The sequence below is a fragment of the Trachemys scripta genome, chromosome 4, assembly GCF_013100865.1.
Source record: "Trachemys scripta elegans isolate TJP31775 chromosome 4, CAS_Tse_1.0, whole genome shotgun sequence".
Lineage (NCBI taxonomy): Eukaryota > Metazoa > Chordata > Testudines > Emydidae > Trachemys > Trachemys scripta.
The window spans coordinates 26,700,951-26,722,139 of NC_048301.1; the positions used below are offsets into that span (position 1 = coordinate 26,700,951).

Here is a 21,189-nt window from a genome sequence, read left to right on the forward strand (position 1 = left end):
AAGCGGTGGCCAACATATCCATCAGCCTGCGCCACTTCCCGCAGCCCCTATTGGCCTGGAGCGGCGAACCGCGGCCAGTGGGAGCTGCGATGGGCCGAACCTGTGGACGCAGCAGGTAAACAAATCGGCCCGGACCGCCAGGGGCTTTCCCTGAACAAGCGGCGGCCCGACTTTGAGAAACATTGGTCTAGAATCTTTATCTCAGCATCCCATCCTGAGGGGACATGTACCCAGTCAATATGAAGACAGTATAAATCCACTATTATTATTGAGTTTTCTCTCGTTATAACCATTCTAATCTCCTGGAGCATTTCACCATCACCATCCTAGGTCAGGTGGGGTTGGTAGTATATTCCTACTGCTATACTCTTATTATTTAATGATGGAATTTTTATCCATAGAGATTCTATGGTACTATTTGATTCATGTAAGGATTTTTACTATATTTGACTCTATGCTTTTCTTCATAGATAGTGCCACTCCCCAACCACCATAACCTACTCTGTCATTCCAATGTATTTTGTACCCTGGTATTATCATGTCCCATTGATTATCATCATTCCACCAAGTTTCTATGATGCCTATTATATCAATATCCCCATTTAATAGCAGGCACTTAGGTTTGCCCAACTTATTATTTAGACTTCTAGCATTTGTATATAAGCATTTATTAAATTTGTCACTTTTTACTTGTGATGAAATTGAATGGCACTCTTCCATTCGACTGTTTCTTCAGTTCCTTCCTGTACTTTATCAACTTCTACCCTCTCCTCTTTACTAGGATACAGAGAATCTCCATTAATAGAGCCTCCCTTATAATACATGTGCTCCTCCGCAACTATCAGCTTCCCCCCACCCTTAGTTAAAAAACTCCTCTATAACCTTTTAAATTTTACACGCCAGCACTCTGGCTCTGTTTTGGTTTAGATGGAGCCTATCCTTCATTTTATAGGCTCCTTCTTTCCCAAAAGGTTCCCTAACTCCTAATAAACCTAAACTCTCATCCCTACATCACTGTCTCATCCATGCATTGAGATCCTGCAGTTCTGCCTGTCTAACTGGCTCTGCTCATGGAACTGGAAGCAACCATGGAGGTCCTGGAGGCCAAATTTAGGCTGCTAAGTAAGACATTAAAGCCCAGGACCTCCATGGTTGCTTCCAGTTCCATGCACAGAGCCAATTAGACAGGCAGAACTGCAGGAACTCTCTCCTACTTTTCACAATGTCATTGGTACTTATGTGTATCACGACCACCGGTTCCTCCCCAGCATTGCACATAAGCCTGTCTAGATGTCTCGAGAGATCTGCAACGTTCACACCCGTCAGGCAATTCACCATGCGCTTCTCCTGGTCATCACAAACTCAACTATCTATATTTCTAATGATCCAATCTCCCATTACTATTAACTGTCTCTTCCTAATAACTGGGATTCCTTCCCCGGAGAGGAGTCCTCAATAAAAGAGGACATCATGACTTCTTCTGGAAGGAGGGTCCCAATTATGGGATCGTTTCCCTTTGCTCTAGTTTGATGTTCTCCTTCCCCAAGACTTTCACCCTCCTCAACAGCACAGAGGTTAGGGGTGTACCACAAAGTCTCATATATGTACCTCTGTCTCCCTTAGCTCTTCCAGTTCAGCCACTCTGGTCTCCAAAGCCCGTACTTGGTCTCTGAGGGCTATAAGCTCCGTGTACTGAATGCACACATATGCCAACTGCCCACAAGAGAGGTAAATCATACATGCTGCATTCAGTCCAATGAACTAGATAGCCCCCCACTCTGCGGCTGTATTTCTGCATGCATTCTTTTTACCTCTGCAGCTTTTTTCGGAGGGGAGGGGGCATTTATTGCCTAAATTCAGAGAATGTTAATCAGGTGTTATCTGGTTCTCCTACTCCCTTGCAAAACTCCTATTAACTGCTCCTGTTCGCTAGCTGCTCGCGTTGCTTAGGAGCTGTTTTCTTAAGCCCCTTGTTGTCCAAGTAGCCCTGCCCCTCCGCCCCCCCGTTAATGATCCTGAAGGGCTTAGGGATCAAAGGCTCATTAAGATGCTCTCAGCCTTGCCTAGCAGGCTGTTAGACTCAGCAAATGGCCCCCCAAACAGACCACACACTATACTTCAATCAAGTAGCAAGCACACAATAAACTAACAAACAACAAACTCATCCCAAGGGTAACATAGTTGCTCCTCCTTCCCCCGGAGAACTCTCTCACAAAACTCCTGTTCGCTAGCTCCTCTGGTTGCTTAGAAGCTGGCTTTTTAAACTCCAGTTCTCCCTGAGTAGCCTCACCTCTAGTTAACAGTTAAAGGCTCCTAACGGGAGTAGGGAATCTGTCCTCTGGCAGGTAAACTGTCTCACTATCCTGGAACTGACCTTGGCTCCTATGAACGCTGATATCTGAGATGGGATAATTAATGATTTTTCATAATTTATCAGGAGGCCCAGCTGGGGAAACAAGGAGAAGACACAACTGAAGCTTGTCAGAGCATCCCGCTATGACCTGCCTCCATTCACTCAGCCATCTACGTATGGATTGATGTGGATGCTCTTTTTTCCTCAGACATGCTGCTACCATTGCAAAGCATTTCACGAAGATCCTTCATACTGTAGAGTCCAAAAGACGGTACCTTGTTCAGGAAGTGATTTGGCTCTGCTGTAACTTTCAGGTTCTTCCTATAGGGTGAGTGGATGGCAACATGGAAGTACAGATCCTGTAAGTCAAAAGCCACAAACCAGTCTTGAGGCTGAAGAGATGGAATGATGGAGGCAAGCATTACCATGCTGAATCTGAGACAGCGCACATATTCAGTCTCCTCAGGTCTAGAATAGGATGAAGAACCCTTTCTTTGGAATAAAGAAACAAAGGGAGTAGAAGCCTCTTACCCTGTACTCCTAAGAAACTTCTCCCATGCTTACAGATGAAACAACAAGGCCACTTCTTTTAGTATTAGCTTCTCATGAGAAGGGTCCTTGAAGAGGGACTGGGTGAATAGTGGGGAGCAAGCAAAGAATGGCTACAATGTCCACCACCCACTTGTTGGCTTTATCTGACCACACCCAATGGAAAGGGGCAAAGCAATTTCTGATTGTCATCGCTGGGTCGGATCCTGACATGGCTCCCATCCAACCTGCTGCCTCTGGGATGGAGCCTGGTGCGCAATGGAAAAGGAGGACTGCCATCCCATCTCCTGGTATATCAGTGTGCGTAATCTGGTTGGTGACTGTAAGGTACAACAGCATTCTTTGCCACTGCAGGAGCTGGTACTGAAATGGCTTAGGTGTAGATCCCTAGTAACCTCAGCACTGCCCTCAAATCCTTGATGGAATGGAGTGCCTCATTTGTCTTATTGCAGAACAGCTCCGTTCCCTTGGAGATTAAGTCCTCTATAGTTGCCTGGACTTCTCAGAATCCCAGAGAGCTGTTGCCATCAGACAGATCTTATTGTGATTGCCATGGATATGCCCTAGCAGCTGTACCAAACTAATCCATTTGCTGTCATCTGGCTCCCTTCGATAGCATCTCTGAACACTTCTCTACAGTATTGTGGCTTAAATAGGATGGAAAAATATTTTCAACAGGGCCTGCTTGTTTGTGATACAGAACTGGAGCAAGCCACATAAATATAACTTGTGACCAAAAAGGTCCAATTTCTCGGGATCCTTATCTTTCAGAATCCCCTTAGTGGACCTGTTTTTTTTTCCTGGACCACAAGTACTGCTAGTGATCCTGGTGCAGGATGCCCAGAAAAGTGTTCAAAAGCCCTTAGGTGGTACCTGGTACTTTTCTACTTTGCTGGGTCCAGTACACCCTCATTAATTGGGAGGGAAATTCTTGATAGCACTAAGCAGCTGTGAATGATGAACAACTTGTGTGTGTTCTCTTGGATCAGTGTCTCCACATCCAAGGTTTCAGCTATCCTCAAGAGCAGGTCTTGGAAGGCTCTAGAGTCATCAACGGCTGGTGTAGGGGATGAAGTGACTGTTTATTAGGAGAACTTGAAGACTCCTTCAGTGGGGAGGGCAGTCTCCACTTGCTTATGAGGGGCTTCCTCCATTTTTGGTGAGGGGCCTAGCCATTCAGGTCGATGATGATCAAAACCACCTCCTTTTCCTGGACACATGTGACCATGATCCGATTCTTGACACACAGGAAGGTGAACCTCCGTAGGCCCACAAAGGCCAATGTGGAACATTAAGGGTACTGGCCAGATCGCTGTTGACTTGTCCACTGCCAGTCACACAAATGCCGAGAATGGAACATTTCTAGACCTCCCGCTCAGATCCTTTTATGGTCTGATAGGAGAGGTTCCCTATATGATGTAGGGGAGAAGGAGTGAGTTGGAAATGGTGAACAGAAGTACATCCTCTGGGAACAGTGGTCCTGCTGAGGTAAATCCAAGTCCGGGGCCTCTGGTGAGCTGCCTGTCCTGGTACTAAGGAGACAGGAAATGTCAGTACCTCCAAGGCATATCTCAGTACCCATATTGTTCCGGTGTCAAAATCAGCGTAAGTAACGCTGTCTCTTGCACGTTCTTCAAAGTCAGTACCATGCGCCCAGCCCTTAACATCAAGGAGGACTTGGAAAAGGCATCACTGGAGGAATGTTTTAAGTCCTCCTGGAGGATGAATCCACTACACACACAAAGCTGCATTTGCACTTGGTGTGGGTCTGTTGCTTGGCACTTTGTAAAAGCAGATGACATGGGTCTCCTTGTGCTGGAGTCTGTGCCAAAGCACTCAGTGCAGAGGTCGTCGATGCCAGAGTGCAGGTGTCAGGCTAGTCAGTGTCTTAAGTCTTGGTGCCAGTGGTCTTGGTGCCCTTTTTGATGACTTCTGGCTGGAACAAGTGGTCAGGTGCCTGCTTTCTACAGCACTTGCTGTGGATAGTCTCCTCTATTCACATTCCATGGATCTCTCCTGTCCAGGATCAGACATGACTTTCATGGATTGCTGAAAGAGGTGTAATTTGAGCCTTGTGTCTCAATTTTCAAGTGTGGGCCAAGAAGGAATGACAGACTGAGCATCTGTTGGGGGATGTGCCCCTCCCAAGGCAGAAAAGTCATCGGCTATGCCTGCCAATTAAGGGCACAAGATCATTTCACTGTGGACAGAGCTAAACCCATAGGGGTTAAAAATCCACCATGACGATGGCTAGCACGAAATGCCTCAACCCTCAATGGAGTCACCATCTGGGTTTTATTTAAATTTTTTGGAACATCCAAATCAGTTAGAAACATGGAATTGAAGAGGGTTTTCTTCATAATATAATTTGAAGTGAGTTTGAAGCTCAAGGAAGAATACCAGGTCGGACATTTGCCAGGTTCTGTCTGGTTGGCATACATAGTAAGAGGGAACTGAGGGAGTGTCGCAGCCAATCCACCCTTTAAGCCCTCACATGAGGGCATGAAGAGACACAGGACATGTATGGCCCAGACATCGTTACACCGTTACTCCGAAAAGATTCCAAGCTCATGTGCATAGGCATGTGCACCCTCAGAGAGATCCAAACTGATACAAAGAACTGTTTAATATTGAACTCAAATTTTAGAAGGCAATGCAATAAGTAAGGATATGCATCAGTCATAGAAGATATCATAAATATTTTAACTAGGAAGAACCAAAAACGCAGTTTTCAGATTTGGATCAGGTTTAGGCCAGTACCTGCGGTTCAGATTAGTGGCCAAACCACTGGTAGCGTACAGATTTGATGGTCACAAAAATCATAAAACATTGGGTTATCTGGTCTTAATTAAAATCTGTTTAAACTATAGAATAAAATTCAGCATAAAACTGAATCCCTCCGTTGCCTGCATAAAGTGTAATCTAGTTAATTAACAACCTTCCAGGACTGAAAAAAAAATTATAAATAAATCGAAGTCAGCAATACAGAAACATTCATATTAAAAATGCACAAGTCATTTTTTCATGGTCAGACTTCTCTGTAAACAGCTGAAACATGAAGGGACAATGTCAAACTCGGGTATGGAACTAGTCTGATCGCTGTAGTTCATGTCATATCTAGGTATTTATACCAGGCTCAATTCATAAATTACAAATAATTCTACTTCAAAGTGTAGCATCACTTTTTCCCCTGCCTTCCTTCTTTCCCGTCTACATTTGCCATAAAATCAGTTTTGCTTGTTTAAAAACCTCAAGTGTCTCTGACTTCCACTGTTTTGTTATTTTTATAGTGCTTAACCCTGGACACTGCTTTGCACTTTTATTTGAAAAATATAATTTGAAACAAATATTCTTCAGAATCATTTACTATTTTTCTAATTAGTTGAATTTTTTTCTCATCTGTGTGAGGGATAGATAGCAAAGGCTAAAGCCAGAAATAGCATGAATATGCACTACACAAGTTTTCTCAGACAGCTCTACCAATGAATCTTAATCTTGATTTACAGTAACCCTATTGTACTAGTCTATGTTTTTTTCTAAGAAAAGCAATTATCAAATTACCAAATTATTTTAATTCTATTTTCATAATTCTCTATCCTTAAAACTACTCCTTTCCTTTACTTTAAATCCACTCACTGTTGTAAGCTGCTGCTGCTGCTAGCCTCTGGCTGTAACATGCTGTGAGGAATTGGTCCTGAGGAGTCAGCGTTTCCTGACAGCGAATTGGACAAGACAGGGGAAGAGAAAAATGAAAACGAAGGGGGAGAATGACCAATGGCAAAAGGGGCAGGGAGCAACTACCAATGTTTATCGATTAATACTCCCATCAGCTTTATATGACATGCAAACATAATGAACATATTCATATAATTGCTGTACATAGGACAGATAGCTAAACCTCTATTTTCCTAAAGTTACCTGCCAGGAAAGCCAAAAAATTTAAAGATAGGACTAATTCTTATCAGTGTGGGAGTGAATAGCACAGACTAATGGAAGTATGGCTCTTGACTTACTACAACGAGCAGGTCTCTTCTTTCGTGGACTTTCCACATCTTCCATGTCTGTTCCAGTGCTTTCCTCTGTTGTGGCTGCTGCTGACGCCGCTGCCTTTCTTTTCTTCTGTAAAAAAGAAAAGAAAGTGGTTGAGACAACAGCAGAAATTCCAAGTAGACTGACTAAATAAGAGTGAGGTAGAAGCTATTTACATGTGTTACACTGTGATTCTAAGTCATTTGTCCCACAATCTCCATTACACCTGATCTGAACATTCACTATACTCTATATGCAGAAGGCAACTGACTCAAAAACATTAATCTAAAAGTTAGACACAGTACTGATTACAATATACAATTTTAAACAGTTTACCTTTCCACAAAAAGCTATTTGTTCACATTTTAAGAATGTTTTTATTTTAAATTATAACAATCCATATTTCTAAATCAAGGCCTCTCTAATTTTAGTAATAATTTAAATGTAATAATTATCAAAGAATCAATCTATCCTAAAATACAGAAAAATGTTCTTACCCAACATTAAAATTAATTACACTTTTAGTAATTAACATATACCATATTAAGTCAAACTTTATCTGAATCCAAAGGCTTAAAGCCTTTTTTTGCACAGCTAAAAAGTATCTAACACCCACAGACAGCACATTATTTTTTCCTCAGGGCAACTATAGGTTCTCTTCCAAAGAGAGCTACAAGGGAATGCTGAACTCTATTCAAGACACATTATTTTAAAACTTCTGAATATATAGAACTTATCTGTGTATTACAATTAATCCCACTGTTGCAAAGTATTCTGAAAGTGACTATGGAAACTTTCTTTTAAAAAAAAAAATCACATCATTTTGCAAAGGATGTATTGGCTCACATACATAAGTTTGCTAAACATTGGGAAAGTTTAACTTGCTTTTTTATTAACTGAATAAGAATGTACTGCTTTACTAAAATATCTTTAAAAGTGTTACAACTTCACATAGCTGATAGAAGGGGAGAGCACATTACATCTTTCTTTTCCAAAGTGTTGCTTCATGATTACCATCTAAACCCTGCTGGGCTGAACAGATTGGTTCGATAATTACATACAATAACTGCAGTGGGCAGGTAACCCTCAGCTGGCACAGGGCAGCTCCCCTGTGAGAACTTCCATATGCAAACTGCACTGATGGAGTGCATTAGGTACATCTTTCCTGCCGGTGCACAGGCCTGATTAACGCCAGCCAAGACTCCAAGGTTAGCATGTCAGCAGATTTGTGATGCATTAGACAGGAATAAACACAGACACTTTTGTTCGTTCTGACCAAAATTAAGGAGGAATTTTTCAGCACTGTATTGCCTTTATACAGGAGATAATGCATTCCACCTGATTGTACTGTGAGAGATTTTAAACGCTCATCATAAAAACAGATATCAATTACATTCTACACAAAAGCAAAGTACATTTATCTTGTTTTCAAGATTATTTAATAAAAAAAGGATCTCCATCTTTATGCAGGTGAATCACATGGCAACGGAAATCAGGCAGTATTCATCTCACAAAAGCAACACCTGTGTGTTTGAAACAGAATGTGAGAAGGAAGTATGAATCACTGTAACCCACATTTCCACTGTTTATTTTCCAACAATTATGTAGTGCTGTCAGTGTGCTAAGCGCGGAAAAAACATAAGACATGGCCCTTACTCCAGGGAGTTTAGTTTAACAGTTACAGAGGCTTCCTCTGGAATATAATGTTGGTATCTTCTTGTTATGCTAGAGCTTGTGCACAGAACAGAACAATTATGCAATGATCTGCCTCTGTCTTCCATGCCCAGCTTCTGGTAATCCGAGATGAGGGTCACCCCGAACATCGGCTTGTACCCCTGACTATTTTGACTAACAGACATTGACGGATCTATCCTGCATTAATTTATCCAGTTCTTTTTTGAACCAGTTATACTTTTGGCCACCATATCCCACAGCAATGAGTTCCACAGGTTAGTTGTGCATTGCTTGAAAAGTACTTCCTCTTATGTGTATTAAATCTGCTGCCTATTAATTTCATCGGGTGACCTCTGGTTTTTGTATTGTGTGAAAGGATAAGTAACTTATCTGTTCACTTTTTCCATACCATTCACGATTTTATACACCTATCATATCCTGCTTTAGTTGTCTCTTTTCTAAACTGAGAGCACACCATGGATTTATACAGTGGCATTACAATATTTTCTATCCCTTTCCCAATAGTTCCTAACATACCGTTAGTCTTTTTTGACTGCTGCTACACATTGAGCGGAATTTTTGAGAGAACCATCCAGGGTAATGCCAAGACTTCTTTCTTGGATGGTAACAGCTAATTTAGAACCCATCATTGTGTATGTATAGATGGGATTATTTCCCCCCCCTCCAAACACTGAATTTCATCTGCGTTTTGTTGCCCGGTCACCCAGTTTTGTGAGATCCCTCCGACTCCTTGCAGTCTGCTTTGGACTTGAATATCTTGTTAGTTTTTGTGTCTTTAGCAAGTTGCTTCTCAAATTCTCTCATTGCCTGCCTTATTATATTTTTACTTGCCAGAGTTTGTGCTCCTTCCTATTTTCCTCATTAGGATTTGACTTCCAAATTTTAAAGGATGCCTTATAGCCTATAATGGCCTCCACTACTCTGCTGTTCAGCAGTTGTGGCATTCTTTTGGTCCTCCTACCATCTTTTTTGATTTGGGATATACATTTAGTCTGAGCCTCTATGTTTTTATGTAGTCTCCATGCTGTTTGAAGGCATTTTACCCTTGTGACTGCTATTTTTAATTTCCATTTAAGAAGCATCCTTCTTGTGTAAGTTCCATTTTTAAAGTTGAATTTCACTATTTGTTTTTGGTACTTTCCTCTCTAGAATGATGCTAAATTTAATTACTGTTTATACTCAATCATATGTCAGTTCGTTTATAAGCCGACCCCCCCAAGATGAATAAGTAAAAATGGAAAATTTTTATAACCCGTTCATAAGCCTATAATTCAGGGGTCAGCAAACTTAGGCTCCCGGGCCATCAGGATAAGCCGGTGGCAGGCCAAGATGGTTTGTTTACCTTGAGCATCCGCAAGCACGGAGGTAAACCTAAGTAAACAAAGTGTCCCGGCACGCCAGCTGCTTACCCTGATGGGCCGGGACAGCAAATGGTGGGGAAATTTTTTGGGGGGTGGGGGGAGGGAGAAGCTGGGAGTCAGGGGAGTAACCCCTGTGACCACCCACCACATGACCCCAGCCCTAGCCCGGGACCCCCCCACTCTCCCCATTCCATCCTGGCCAGGGAGAGAGGGTGGGAGGGATAGCTCAGTGGTTTGAGCATTGGCCTGCTAAACCCAGGGTTGTGAGTTCAATCCTTGAGGGGGCCATTTACGGACCTGGGGCAAAAATCTGTCTGGGGGTCGCTCCTGCTTTGAGCAGGGGGTTGGACTAGATGACCGCCTGAGGTCCCTTCCAACCCTAATATTCTATGATTCTATCCCTTCCCACTTTATCTGGGGAGGATGCCTCTGGCCTGGCTGGAGCTGCTCCAGCAGACTGGGCAGCGCAGATGCAGCTTGCTCCGGTGGGCCAGACGGGCAGTGCAGCCGCAGCACATTCCAGCAGGCTGGGCCAGGCAGCACAGCCACAGCCTGCTCTGGGGGGCGGGGCCGAGCGGCAGGGCTGCAGCCTGACAGCCCGGAGCTGCAGCTGCTTTGGAGGCTGGGGGGACAGGAGCGTGGCCAGAAGCGGAGACACTCTGGCCCCGCCTCTTCCCTTCTGTCTCTGCTGCCTCTCCTTGCTCCCTCTGTTAGAGGGATAGGTGGGACACAGCCCCTCCCCCCCTATACCCATTCATAAGCCGACCCCCTTCTTTGATGCTTCCCTTTTTTACTAAAAAAATTCGGCTTATGAACAAGTATATACGGTACATTATGGTCACTATTCCCAAGCAGTTCAGCTACAATTACCTCTTGGACCAGATCTTGTGTTCCGCTTAGGACTAAATCAAGAGTGTGGGTTCCAGGAGTACAGTGCTCCAAGAAGCAGCGATTTATGGTGTCTAGAAACTTTATGTCTGCATCACACCCTGAGGTGAAATTTACCCCATCAATATAAGGATAGTTGAAATAATCTACTATTGTGTTTTCTGGTTTTGTAGCCTCTCTAACCTCCCTTAACATTTCATAGTCACTATCATCCTAGTCAGGTGGTCAGTAACATATTCCTACTACTCTATTAATTATTCAAGCATGGAATTTGTATCCATAGAAATTCTATAGTACAGTTTGATTCATTTAAGATTTTCACCTTATTTGAATATACTTTTAAAAACAAAAAACAAGAAAAACACTGCCACTGGCCTATCAAACATAACATACCCTGTAATTCCTATATATTTTGTACCCTGGTATCATTATGTCCCATTGATTATCCTCATTTCATCAAGTTTCCATGATGCCTATTATATCAATATCCTCATGTAATATCAGGCATGCTAGTTCACCGATTTTATTATTTAAATGTCTAGCCTTTGTATCTAAGCACTTGTACATTTTGTCAATAGTTAGTTGCGTGCCTTCATGTGTTATGTTTAAATGAGACTTATATGACTGTTGCTCACTAGCTCCTACCTGTACTTTACCACCTTCTTTCCTAACCTCTATGCCAGGACACAGAGTTCCCTCTTCAATAAATTCATCAAGGGATGTCTTCGCCTGAAACATTGGACTCCTCCTCACTTCTTGGTTTTCCCTCAGCCACTAGTTTAAAAAATCCTCTACAACCATTTTAATTGTATGTGCCAGCAGTGTGGGTCCATTTTGATTAAGGTGGAACCCACTCATCCTTCCTGTATAGGCTCTTCCTTCCCCAAAAGGTTCTCCACTTCCAAATAAACCTAAAACTCTTCCCCCTACACTGTGGTCTTATCCATTAATTTAGACCTTGCAGTACAGTGTCTTCCTGGCTCTGCACATGGAATTGGAAGCATTGCAGAGGATGTTACCATGGATGTCCTGGACTTTAATCTCTTACTTTGCAGCCTAAATTTGGTCTCCAAGACCTCTCTCCTACCTTTCCCTATGTCATTGGTACCTATATGTACCATGACCACTGGTTCTTCTGCAGCACTACCTACAAGCTATCTAGATGTATCAGGAGATCCGCTACCTTTGCACTCGGCAGGCAATTCACCATGTGGTTCTACGAGCCAAACACACACACACACAACTTTCAGGAAAGAGGGACTTGCTTGGTGAGAACCAACTCCCTCTCTCCATCCAGCAAGCCTTCTGGAGTGCTGTAAGACAGGCCCCTGGCAGTAGGAGTAGTACAATCCCTTCCCTTCTATCCTGAAACCACAGCTGAAATACTGGACCTAGAAAATCTAGCATAGATGGAAGGGCTTTCGGGCATGGCATGTAACTGCAACAGAAAGTACACTTTGCCACAACCAAGTCAAGCCTGAGTGACAGTGTGACTTTGTGTGTCAGGTTCCAATGAAGGGAGCAGGCCCAGCCCTGCAGGACAAAAGCTCCTACTACTGTGGGGTGAGTGAGGCAAGCTTCCTTTCCAACTCTCCCCCCCGTCCCTATAGGGCCTCCTCTCTTGGAGGAGCCAGGATTAGATTTGCAGTGCTGGGCTGCTGTGGGCGGCTGGTGCCCTCTTGGAAGGGTGAGGAGGTGATAGCAGAAGAGAAGGATGCTGGCCTAACATTTTGGGCCACACACATGAATTTGGCTGCAGTTGGTGGGTCACGTTAGTAAAAAGTTGGGAACCACTAAGCTATGAGACCTATATTCTGCTCTCAGTTTAAACACTTCAACAAAACCATTGCAAATGAATGTAAGATGACTAGGCCTATGGCACCCCACCAGAAGAAAACAAAAAGGGGCACAATAAATAAAAACCTCAATGCATGCAAACAAAAACACCTATAGGTAAGTAATGTCGCCATCTAGGGAATGGTGGTGATTGACCTGACTAAAGGAAAATACATTAGGTTTTTAAAACCTAGGGCCTGATTTAATAGGAAATATATACAGTCTTCTGAGCTGGACAAGGACACAAGAGACTCAGAAGGTCACAGATGTTGGCTCTGCAGCAGGCCAACCTAATACAGCAAAGTCAGCCAACCAACAGAAACAGATTTCATTCAGCACACAGATCCAAACCACATTGATCCACAGGGGAAGGAACTCATGTTAATGAGGTCTCCTTGCTGGGCAGATCTTTACACATGATTCAGCATTAACAATGAAACTATGGTAACGCAATTTTTAACCAGGGGATTAGTTCCCATGCAAAATCGTAACTTAGGTCTGGTCTACATTGCTTAAGTCGATATAAGTTATGTTGCTCAGGGGTGTGAAAAATAATCACCCACCTGAGCGAAGTTGCTTACATTGACCTAACGCAGTGCCTACATTGCGCTATGTTGGCGGGAGACGCTCTCCTGCCGACTTACCTTCCACCTCTCTGGGAGGTGGAATACTGAAGTCGATGGGAGAGCACTCTGATCAACTTATCGTGTCTTCACCAGACCTGCACTAAATCGATGCCGCTGCAATCCAGGCAGTGGCCGCAATTTAAGCATGTAAGTGTAGACAAGCCCTTAGAAAAGCTTGAGGTATTACTTCAGAGGACTTCAATCTCCTGTAGCTTTTGGTTTGGTTTCATACTTTCTGCATGAGATCTTTAACGTATGGCTGACTGAGCAGTAATATCAGACACTATCTTTTCAAACAATACTCGTAGAGAAGCATGTGTGCACACAATTCTGTTGCTGTTAGAGCAGCCAAAAAATCCCACCTGCAAACGTAGTGGACTACCCTTAATCTTCTTGTCATCAGTGGAGTCAACATTTTTATCAATTATTTGTTTATAAGTCACTGTTTTGTTATTAGCTTAAACATACTATTTCACTACAATAAAGTGAAAAATTCTTACACTTCTGCTGTAAGTTCGTTTAGAAATATGTTACTGATTAAAATTACTTTGTATGACATAGGGCTGTACAAAATACATACAAAGAATGATGTTTCAATACCTATGTTTAAATACCTGGGCCCATCTCTCAATCACAGAAATGTAGAGCGGAAAGGGACTTGAGGGGTCATCTAGTCCAGGCTCCTGAACTGATGCAGGACCAAGTAAACCTAGACCATCCCTGACAGGTGTTTGTCCAACCTGTTCTTAAAAATCTCCAATGATGGGGATTCCCCAGCATCCCTTGGAAGCCTATTCCAGTGCTTAACTACCCTTACAGTTAGAAAGTTTTTCCTGATATCTAACCTAAACCACCCTAGCTGCAGATTAAACCCATTACTTCTGGTCCTATCTTCAGCAGACATGGAGAACAATTGACCACAGTCTTCTTTATAAGAGCCCTTACTATATTTGAAGACTGTTACCAGGTCCCCACCCCAAGTCTTCTTTTCTCGAGACTAAATATGCCCAGATTTTGTTTTGTTTTTTTATAAGGAAAGGTTTTAAAAAGGATTTGAAAACCTGGCCTATCATTCTTGCTGCTCTCCTCTGGACTCTCTCCAATTTATCCACATCTCTCCTAAAGTGTGGCACCCAGAACTAGATGCAGTACTCCAGTTGAGGCCTCACCAATACAGAATAAAAACAGGACATTTACAAGCCAGGTATTACACACAGAACTCTTGTTAATACTGCCCAGAATATTAGCTTTTTCCACAACTGCATCACATTGACACTTATGCAATTTGTGATCCACTATAATCCGCAGATCCTTTTCACTACTCCCACCTAACTAGTTATTCCCCCTTCTGTAATTATGCATATGAATTTTCCTTCCTAAGGGTAGTAGTTTCAACTTGTATTTACTGAATTTCATCTTGTTGAATTTAGACTAACTCTCCAGTTTGTCAGGCTCCTTTTGAATTCTAATCCTGTCCTCCCAAGTGCTAGCAACCTCTCCCAGTTTTGTGTCATCCGTAAATATTATAAGCATACTCTCCACTCCATTATCCAAGTCTTAATGAAAATATTGACTAGTACCGGACCAAGGATGGACCTCTGCTGGACCCAACCTGCTACCTCTCTCCAGTTTGACAGAAACCCATTGATAACTACTCTTTGAATACAAAAAGAACAGGAGTACTTGTGGCATCTTAGAGACAAACACATTTATTTGAGCATAAGCTTTTGTGGGCTATAGCCCGCTTCATCAGATGCATAGAATGGAACATATAGTAAGAAGATATAGATAGATAGATACACACACACACACACACACACACATACAGAGAACATGAAAAGGTGGAAGCTGCCATACCAACTTTAAGAGGCTAATTAATTAAGATGAGCTATTATCAGCAGGAGAAAAAAAAAAACTTGTAGTGATAATCAAGCTGGCCCATTTCAGACAGTTGACAAAAAGGTGTGAGGATACGTAACATGGGGAAATAGATTCAATTTGTGTAATGACCCAGCCACTTCCAGTCTCTATTCAAGCCAAAGTTAATGGTATCTAGTTTGCATATTAATTCAAGTTCAGCAGTTTCTCGTTGGAGTCTGTTTTTGAAGCTTTTCTGTTGAAAAATTGCCACCTTTAAGTCTGTTACTGAGTGACCAGCGAGGTTGAAGTGTTCTCCTACTGGTTTTTGAATGTTATGATTCCTGACGTCAGATGTGTGTCCATTTATTCTTTTGCGTAGAGACTGTCCGGTTTGGCCAATGTACATGGCAGAGGGGCATTGCTGGCACATGATGGCATATATCACATTGGTAGATGTGCAGGTGAACAAGCCCCTGATGGCATGGCTAATGTGATTAGGTCCTCTGATAGTGTGACTTGAATCAATATGTGGACAGAGTTGGTATCAGGCTTTGTTGCAAGGATAGGTTCCTGGGTTAGTGTTTTTGTTGTGTGGTTGCTGGTGCGTATTTGCTTCAGGTTGGGGGGCTGTCTGTAAGTGAGGACTGGTCTGTCTCCCAAGATCTAGGAGAGTGAGGGATTATCTTTCAGGATAGGTTGTAGATCTTTTATGATGTGCTGGAGAGTTTTTAGTTGGGGGCTGAAGGTGAGAGCTAGTGGCGTTCTGTTATTTTCTTTGTTGGTAGGTAACTTCTGTAGTAGGTAACTTCTGGGTACTCTTCTGGGTCAGTCAATCTGTTTTTTCACTTCAGCAGGTGGGTTTTGTAGTTTTAAGAATGCTTGATAGAGATCTTGTAGGTGTTTGTCTCTGTCTGAGGGATTGGAGCAAATGCGGTTATATCTTAGAGCTTGGCTGTAGACAATGGATCGTGTGGTGCGTCCTGGATGGAAGCTGGAGGCATTTAGGTAAGTATAGCGGTCAGTAGGTTTCCAGTATAGGGTGGTGTTCACCTGACCATCGCTTATTAGCACAGTAGTGTCCAGGAAATGGACCGCTTGTGTGGATTGGTCTAGGCTGAGGTTGATGGTGGGATGGAAATTGTTGAAGTCATGGTGGAATTCCTCAAGGGGTCCTCTTTTCCATGGGTCCAGATGATGAAGATGTCATCAATGTAGCACAAGTAGAGTAGGGGCATTAGGGAATGAGAGCTAAGGAAGCATTGTTCTAAGTCAGCCATAAAAATGTTGGCATACTGTGGGACCATGCAGGTACCCATAGCAGTGCCGCTGACTTGAAGGTATATATTGTCTCCAAATGTGAAATAGTTGTGGCCACATTGGCTAATGAGAATGTCACATGGAACTGTGTCAAAAGCCTTATTAAATCAAGATATACGTTTACTGCTCCCCCACCCAGGCTATAACCCTGTCAAAGAAGGAAATTAGGTTGGTTTGGCATGATTCATTCTCGACAAATCCATTTTGGCTATTACATATAACCCAATTATCTTCTATTAAACAATCAATCTGTAAGCATCTGATCTGTTCCAGTAACTTACCAGGTACCAAAGCTAGGATGACTGGCCTATAATTCCCTGGGCCTTCTTTGTTCCCCTTTTAAAGAGTGGTATTATGTATGCCCTTCTCCAGTCCTCTGGGATCTTATCTTTGAGAACTCATGGAGGGTAGGTAACTGCTAACAGTCCAAGATTGTTTCAACTTGTTCCTTAAGTATCACAGGGTGATTTTCATCAGGCCCTGCCAACTTCAACATATCTCATTATCTAAATACACTTAAACCTGTTCGTTCCCTATTTTGGGTTGAATTCCTTCCCCAGTGCTGTTAGTACTGTGCTGAGTATCCGGTCACCACTAGCCTTTTTAATGGCGACAGAAGCAAAATAGGCATTAAACACCTCAGCTTTCATGTCATCCATTATTAGCTCTCCTTCCCCACTAAATACAGGATCTACACTTTCCTGTCTTTCCCTTGCTCCTAATATATCTATTGGAGGAGAGCGATAGCTCAGTGGTTTGAGCACTAGCCTGCTAAACCCAGGGTTGTGAGTTCAATCCTTGCGGGGGCCACTTCGGGATCTGGGGCAAAAAATCTGTCTGGGGATTGATCCTGCTTTGAGCAGGGCTAGATGACCTCCTGAGGTCCCTTCCAACCCTGATATTCTATGATTCTATGACCCCCTCTTCTTAGTGTCTTTTATGTCCCTTGCTAGATGTAACTCATTTTGAGCCTCAGCCTTTCTGATTTTATCACTACATGCTTGTGCTATTCTTTTGTATTCTTAAGCAATTTGTCCGTGTTTCCACATTTTGTAGGACTCCTTTCTGATGATTAAAGAGCTCCTAAAGGAGCCATATTGGCCTCTTATTATTCTTATCTTTCTTTTGCCTGGGATAGTTTGCTGTTTCACATTTAATAATCTCCTTGAGAAACTGCCAGATCTTCTCAACTACTTTATCCCTCAGATTTTCTGCCCAGAGGACCTTACATACCTATGTACATACCTCTGAGTTGTTGAAATCTGCTTTTTTGAAGTTCGTTGTCCCTATTCTGCTTCTCTTACTCCTTTCCTTCCTTAGAATTTTTACATCTATTATTTCATGATCAGTTTCACCCACATTGCCTTCAACTTCACAACCAATTCCTCCCTGTTAGTGAGGATCAAGTCTAAAATGTCTGTCTCCCAGTTACTTGCCTTTGTCTATCAAGTTTTGTCCTATACAGGCAGTAACAGTAATGCTTATTTGGTAACCTAGCTTAAATTTTAGTTATATTAATGCCTCAGTATCCTTCTTCATAACATATTCCACATTTTAACTTTTCCTCAAAAAATTAGGGAGCAGTTTTCATGAAATGATGAAATTTACATCTGTAAATAAATTTGCAGAGGATTTTCTGCATATGCATAGTACTATAGCTTTCACTAAGAACTGGTCCCACTAGCATATGTTTCTTCTGTATAAACATCCACACAGATTCCACACAAGCAGCTGCATACTGACAATGGGAAATCAGTATTTACCTATAAAGTTAATATGCTAGGATCCTTTTCTGAAATGTGTGAATTATAAAATCTCCTCCGTGGTGTAAGTATGATTGTACATTTTACTAATTGGAAAGAGCTACTTGTGCAAATGTTCTGCACAACAAGATTCCATATGTGAGACACAATTTAGAGTTCGGTCTACTTGACTACAAGTACCAGAGTATTAGATTTTTGTCGGTAAACATCCATTTCATCATACACATACAAACCAACAAAAAATATTTCCATTGATAATAATCTAAATGTACAGATAGGCCAAGAAAAATGTTGCTTGAGAACTTAAGAGTTTGATTTACGGATATTTACTTTGTATCTTCTGACATGTGATGCTGACAATTTGTATTTTAATAGTTATAAAGCTAACTTGCTGAATCTCAATATCGACGGTCATTAAATAATTGTCTGCTCCCCTCAATTTCCCAACTGTGAAAATTTAAATTGATAAAATAAATACTTAAAAACAAGCATTGCAATTATACATCAAAATTATAGTAAAAAAATCTGCCAAGCCTAAATAAAAAGATGAATATACCCCTAATCTAGTACTATACTAATTGTGAAGAACACCTTTTTGTTCAGTGCCTAGCACAATGGGGTCCTGGTCCATGGCTGGGTCTCCTAGGTGCTACGATAATACAAATAATAATACTGTACACAATACCTGAATTTCAGTAGCAATTTGATGACATAAGGATGTTCATTTAAAAGTAAGTATTTAGGTATAGTTATGTAAGGTAAGAAACCTGAAATGAAACCAAAAGGTAACTAGACTTCTGATTTTACCTCACACTTTGGCCCATCTGGAATTTTTTAGACTCTTGAAAAAAAAATGTGTAAATTAACTGCAATGTTCATCTGTTCAAATGTCATTACAACTAAATATACATTCTCTTTCCCAAGGTATTATTTACTGCATGTGAAAGTATACCTGCTAACATTGTGCTATATTAAAAACTTTCAGAGCAATTAGTTAAATTAAAATTAGCCCATGTGTCTGCTTATGAAATATGCTGTAAAGCTAACAAACAGTTGAGACTTACTTTTCTTTTTCCTTACTTTCCTATTTGGGCTAATTATGACATCCATTTTCCATATCATTTTATTTAATTCTTTTATTTAGTTTAAAACAAGATCCATTAAAAGCTGATTTTAAAAGTAAAAAGAAACAACCTTTTGTACAGGCTTGGTTCGCAAATCTCCATTCTCTGAAAAACTGAAGTCCAGTATGCCATCATCCTTTTGCCCAATAGCCTTAAGACCTTGCAAAAGTATTTCTCGGAAATGCTGATAAAGAGGTTTCTCTTCGTAGCTCAATAACTTCACCTTTTCCACGTACTTGGCTATTTCATCTGAGGGAATGGTACATAAAATTAATTTCTATTTAAAGCAGTTGGTAATCAATAGGTTTTACCAAAAAATGTGAGAATTATGTATACACCCTTTTTGGGATTCTTTGATATGGATATTTAAACATAATTATAGCTGTTTAATACAGCATATTTTAGAAATAAGAAAAAAATCATCCCAGGGCTCATTAACAAATTATCACAGCACCACTTTTCTACATTCATTACAATGAAGGAAATATTCAGCCTTTAAAAACTATTTTTGAATATGCTGATTTCCTCTACAGTGAGCCTTTTATTCAACTGATATTTCTTCCCTGCATTTAAGATGATCTACTACAGGTGAAATAAGAGCCTGAGCCCAGAACTTTGCCAGGTAAGTTAAGGAGAAACTATTTTTCATGTATTTTATTTTAATCAAAGGCAGGGACTTTTCATCATTTCACCTTTAAAACTATATTTGCTAAAATATTAATAAGAATGAAACAATCCTGTATTGACAATTAGGATTGGGTGACCCAAGAGAATGTTTCCATTTCTAATTTCTGCAAAAAAGCATGTATAGTTAATGTCAGGACTTTGAAAATCTGCTAGCCAATTCTCATATGGCGAGTCACAAGTTTTCCCAGACAAGTGTTTCTTTAGAATCTAAATTTATTACAAAAATTAATTTCTAACCCTTACAGTTGTGAAGATGTTTCCAACTAGAAATGAGTGCGAGCCAGAGCAATGCTATCTTCCAGTCTGCAGACTAAACTAGTGACTGCTACTGTTCACACCTTTCCTATAACAGAAAGAAAACTTACCCGTCTTGTAAATTTAATTACTGCTATTCAAAACATTGGTCAGTTTCACTTTACTGCTGTTTGGGAAGGCAGAAGCAGAGGCAGGTTCTGGTTCTAGTCACTGGGATGAACTTAAAGGGTATGTCTACACAGCAGCTGGGAAGTATGACAGCGTAGACAGACTCGCATTAGCATGCTAAAGATAGCAGTGAACACTACCACCTAGGTGCAACCCAGCCAACAACGCGGCCTGGCCCAAGCCGCTGTGATTGCTGCAACATCCACACTGCTATTTTTAGCATGCTAGCTCAAGCTAAGCTAGCATGAGTCTGTCCATCCATGCTGGGAATCACACCTCCTAGCTTCAAGTGCAGATATAGCCAAAGAGGCGATAGGAGGAACAGAATATCAGAGACACCTCTCCCAGATGGACTACATGCTGACAACAATCTGACACCCACTCAATCTTTCCAAGCAGCTGAAGTGTCATCTGTCTGTGTTTGTATTCAACTCAATACAGAAAAAATTACTACACATACCCAAATATTAAAGTAGTTACTGCCACATGAAAATGGGAATTTCAGATATGCTGTGAGTGCATTCCTGGCCTAACAGAATAATCTACCTAAACCCTATTAAAGTTAGCTGTAGTATGGTAGAGGTGGCCAGTCAGGTTTCTTTGAGGAATGAATCATTAATGCTTTATTTCAATGTGCTTTATATTTTTTGAGAGACTAAGGATTAAATGTTTGTCTAA

General features: G+C 41.5%; 1 protein-coding gene across 2 annotated transcripts in view; it reads right to left on the bottom strand.

Annotated features, from left to right (window-relative positions):
* Positions 1-21,189, bottom strand: part of VRK1 (VRK serine/threonine kinase 1) — a 44,605-nt gene that overhangs the window by 6,419 nt on the left and 16,997 nt on the right. Inside the window, exons 10-12 of one of the 2 annotated variants that reach the window (XM_034768895.1) lie at positions 19,472-19,650; positions 6,916-7,021; positions 6,539-6,614 (exon numbers count right to left, since the gene is read on the bottom strand). In XM_034768895.1, coding sequence (XP_034624786.1) covers positions 6,539-6,614; positions 6,916-7,021; positions 19,472-19,650 — 361 coding nt within the window. The remainder of the gene's footprint in view (positions 1-6,538; positions 6,615-6,915; positions 7,022-19,471; positions 19,651-21,189) is intronic. The other variant, XM_034768896.1, reaches the window with a different exon arrangement.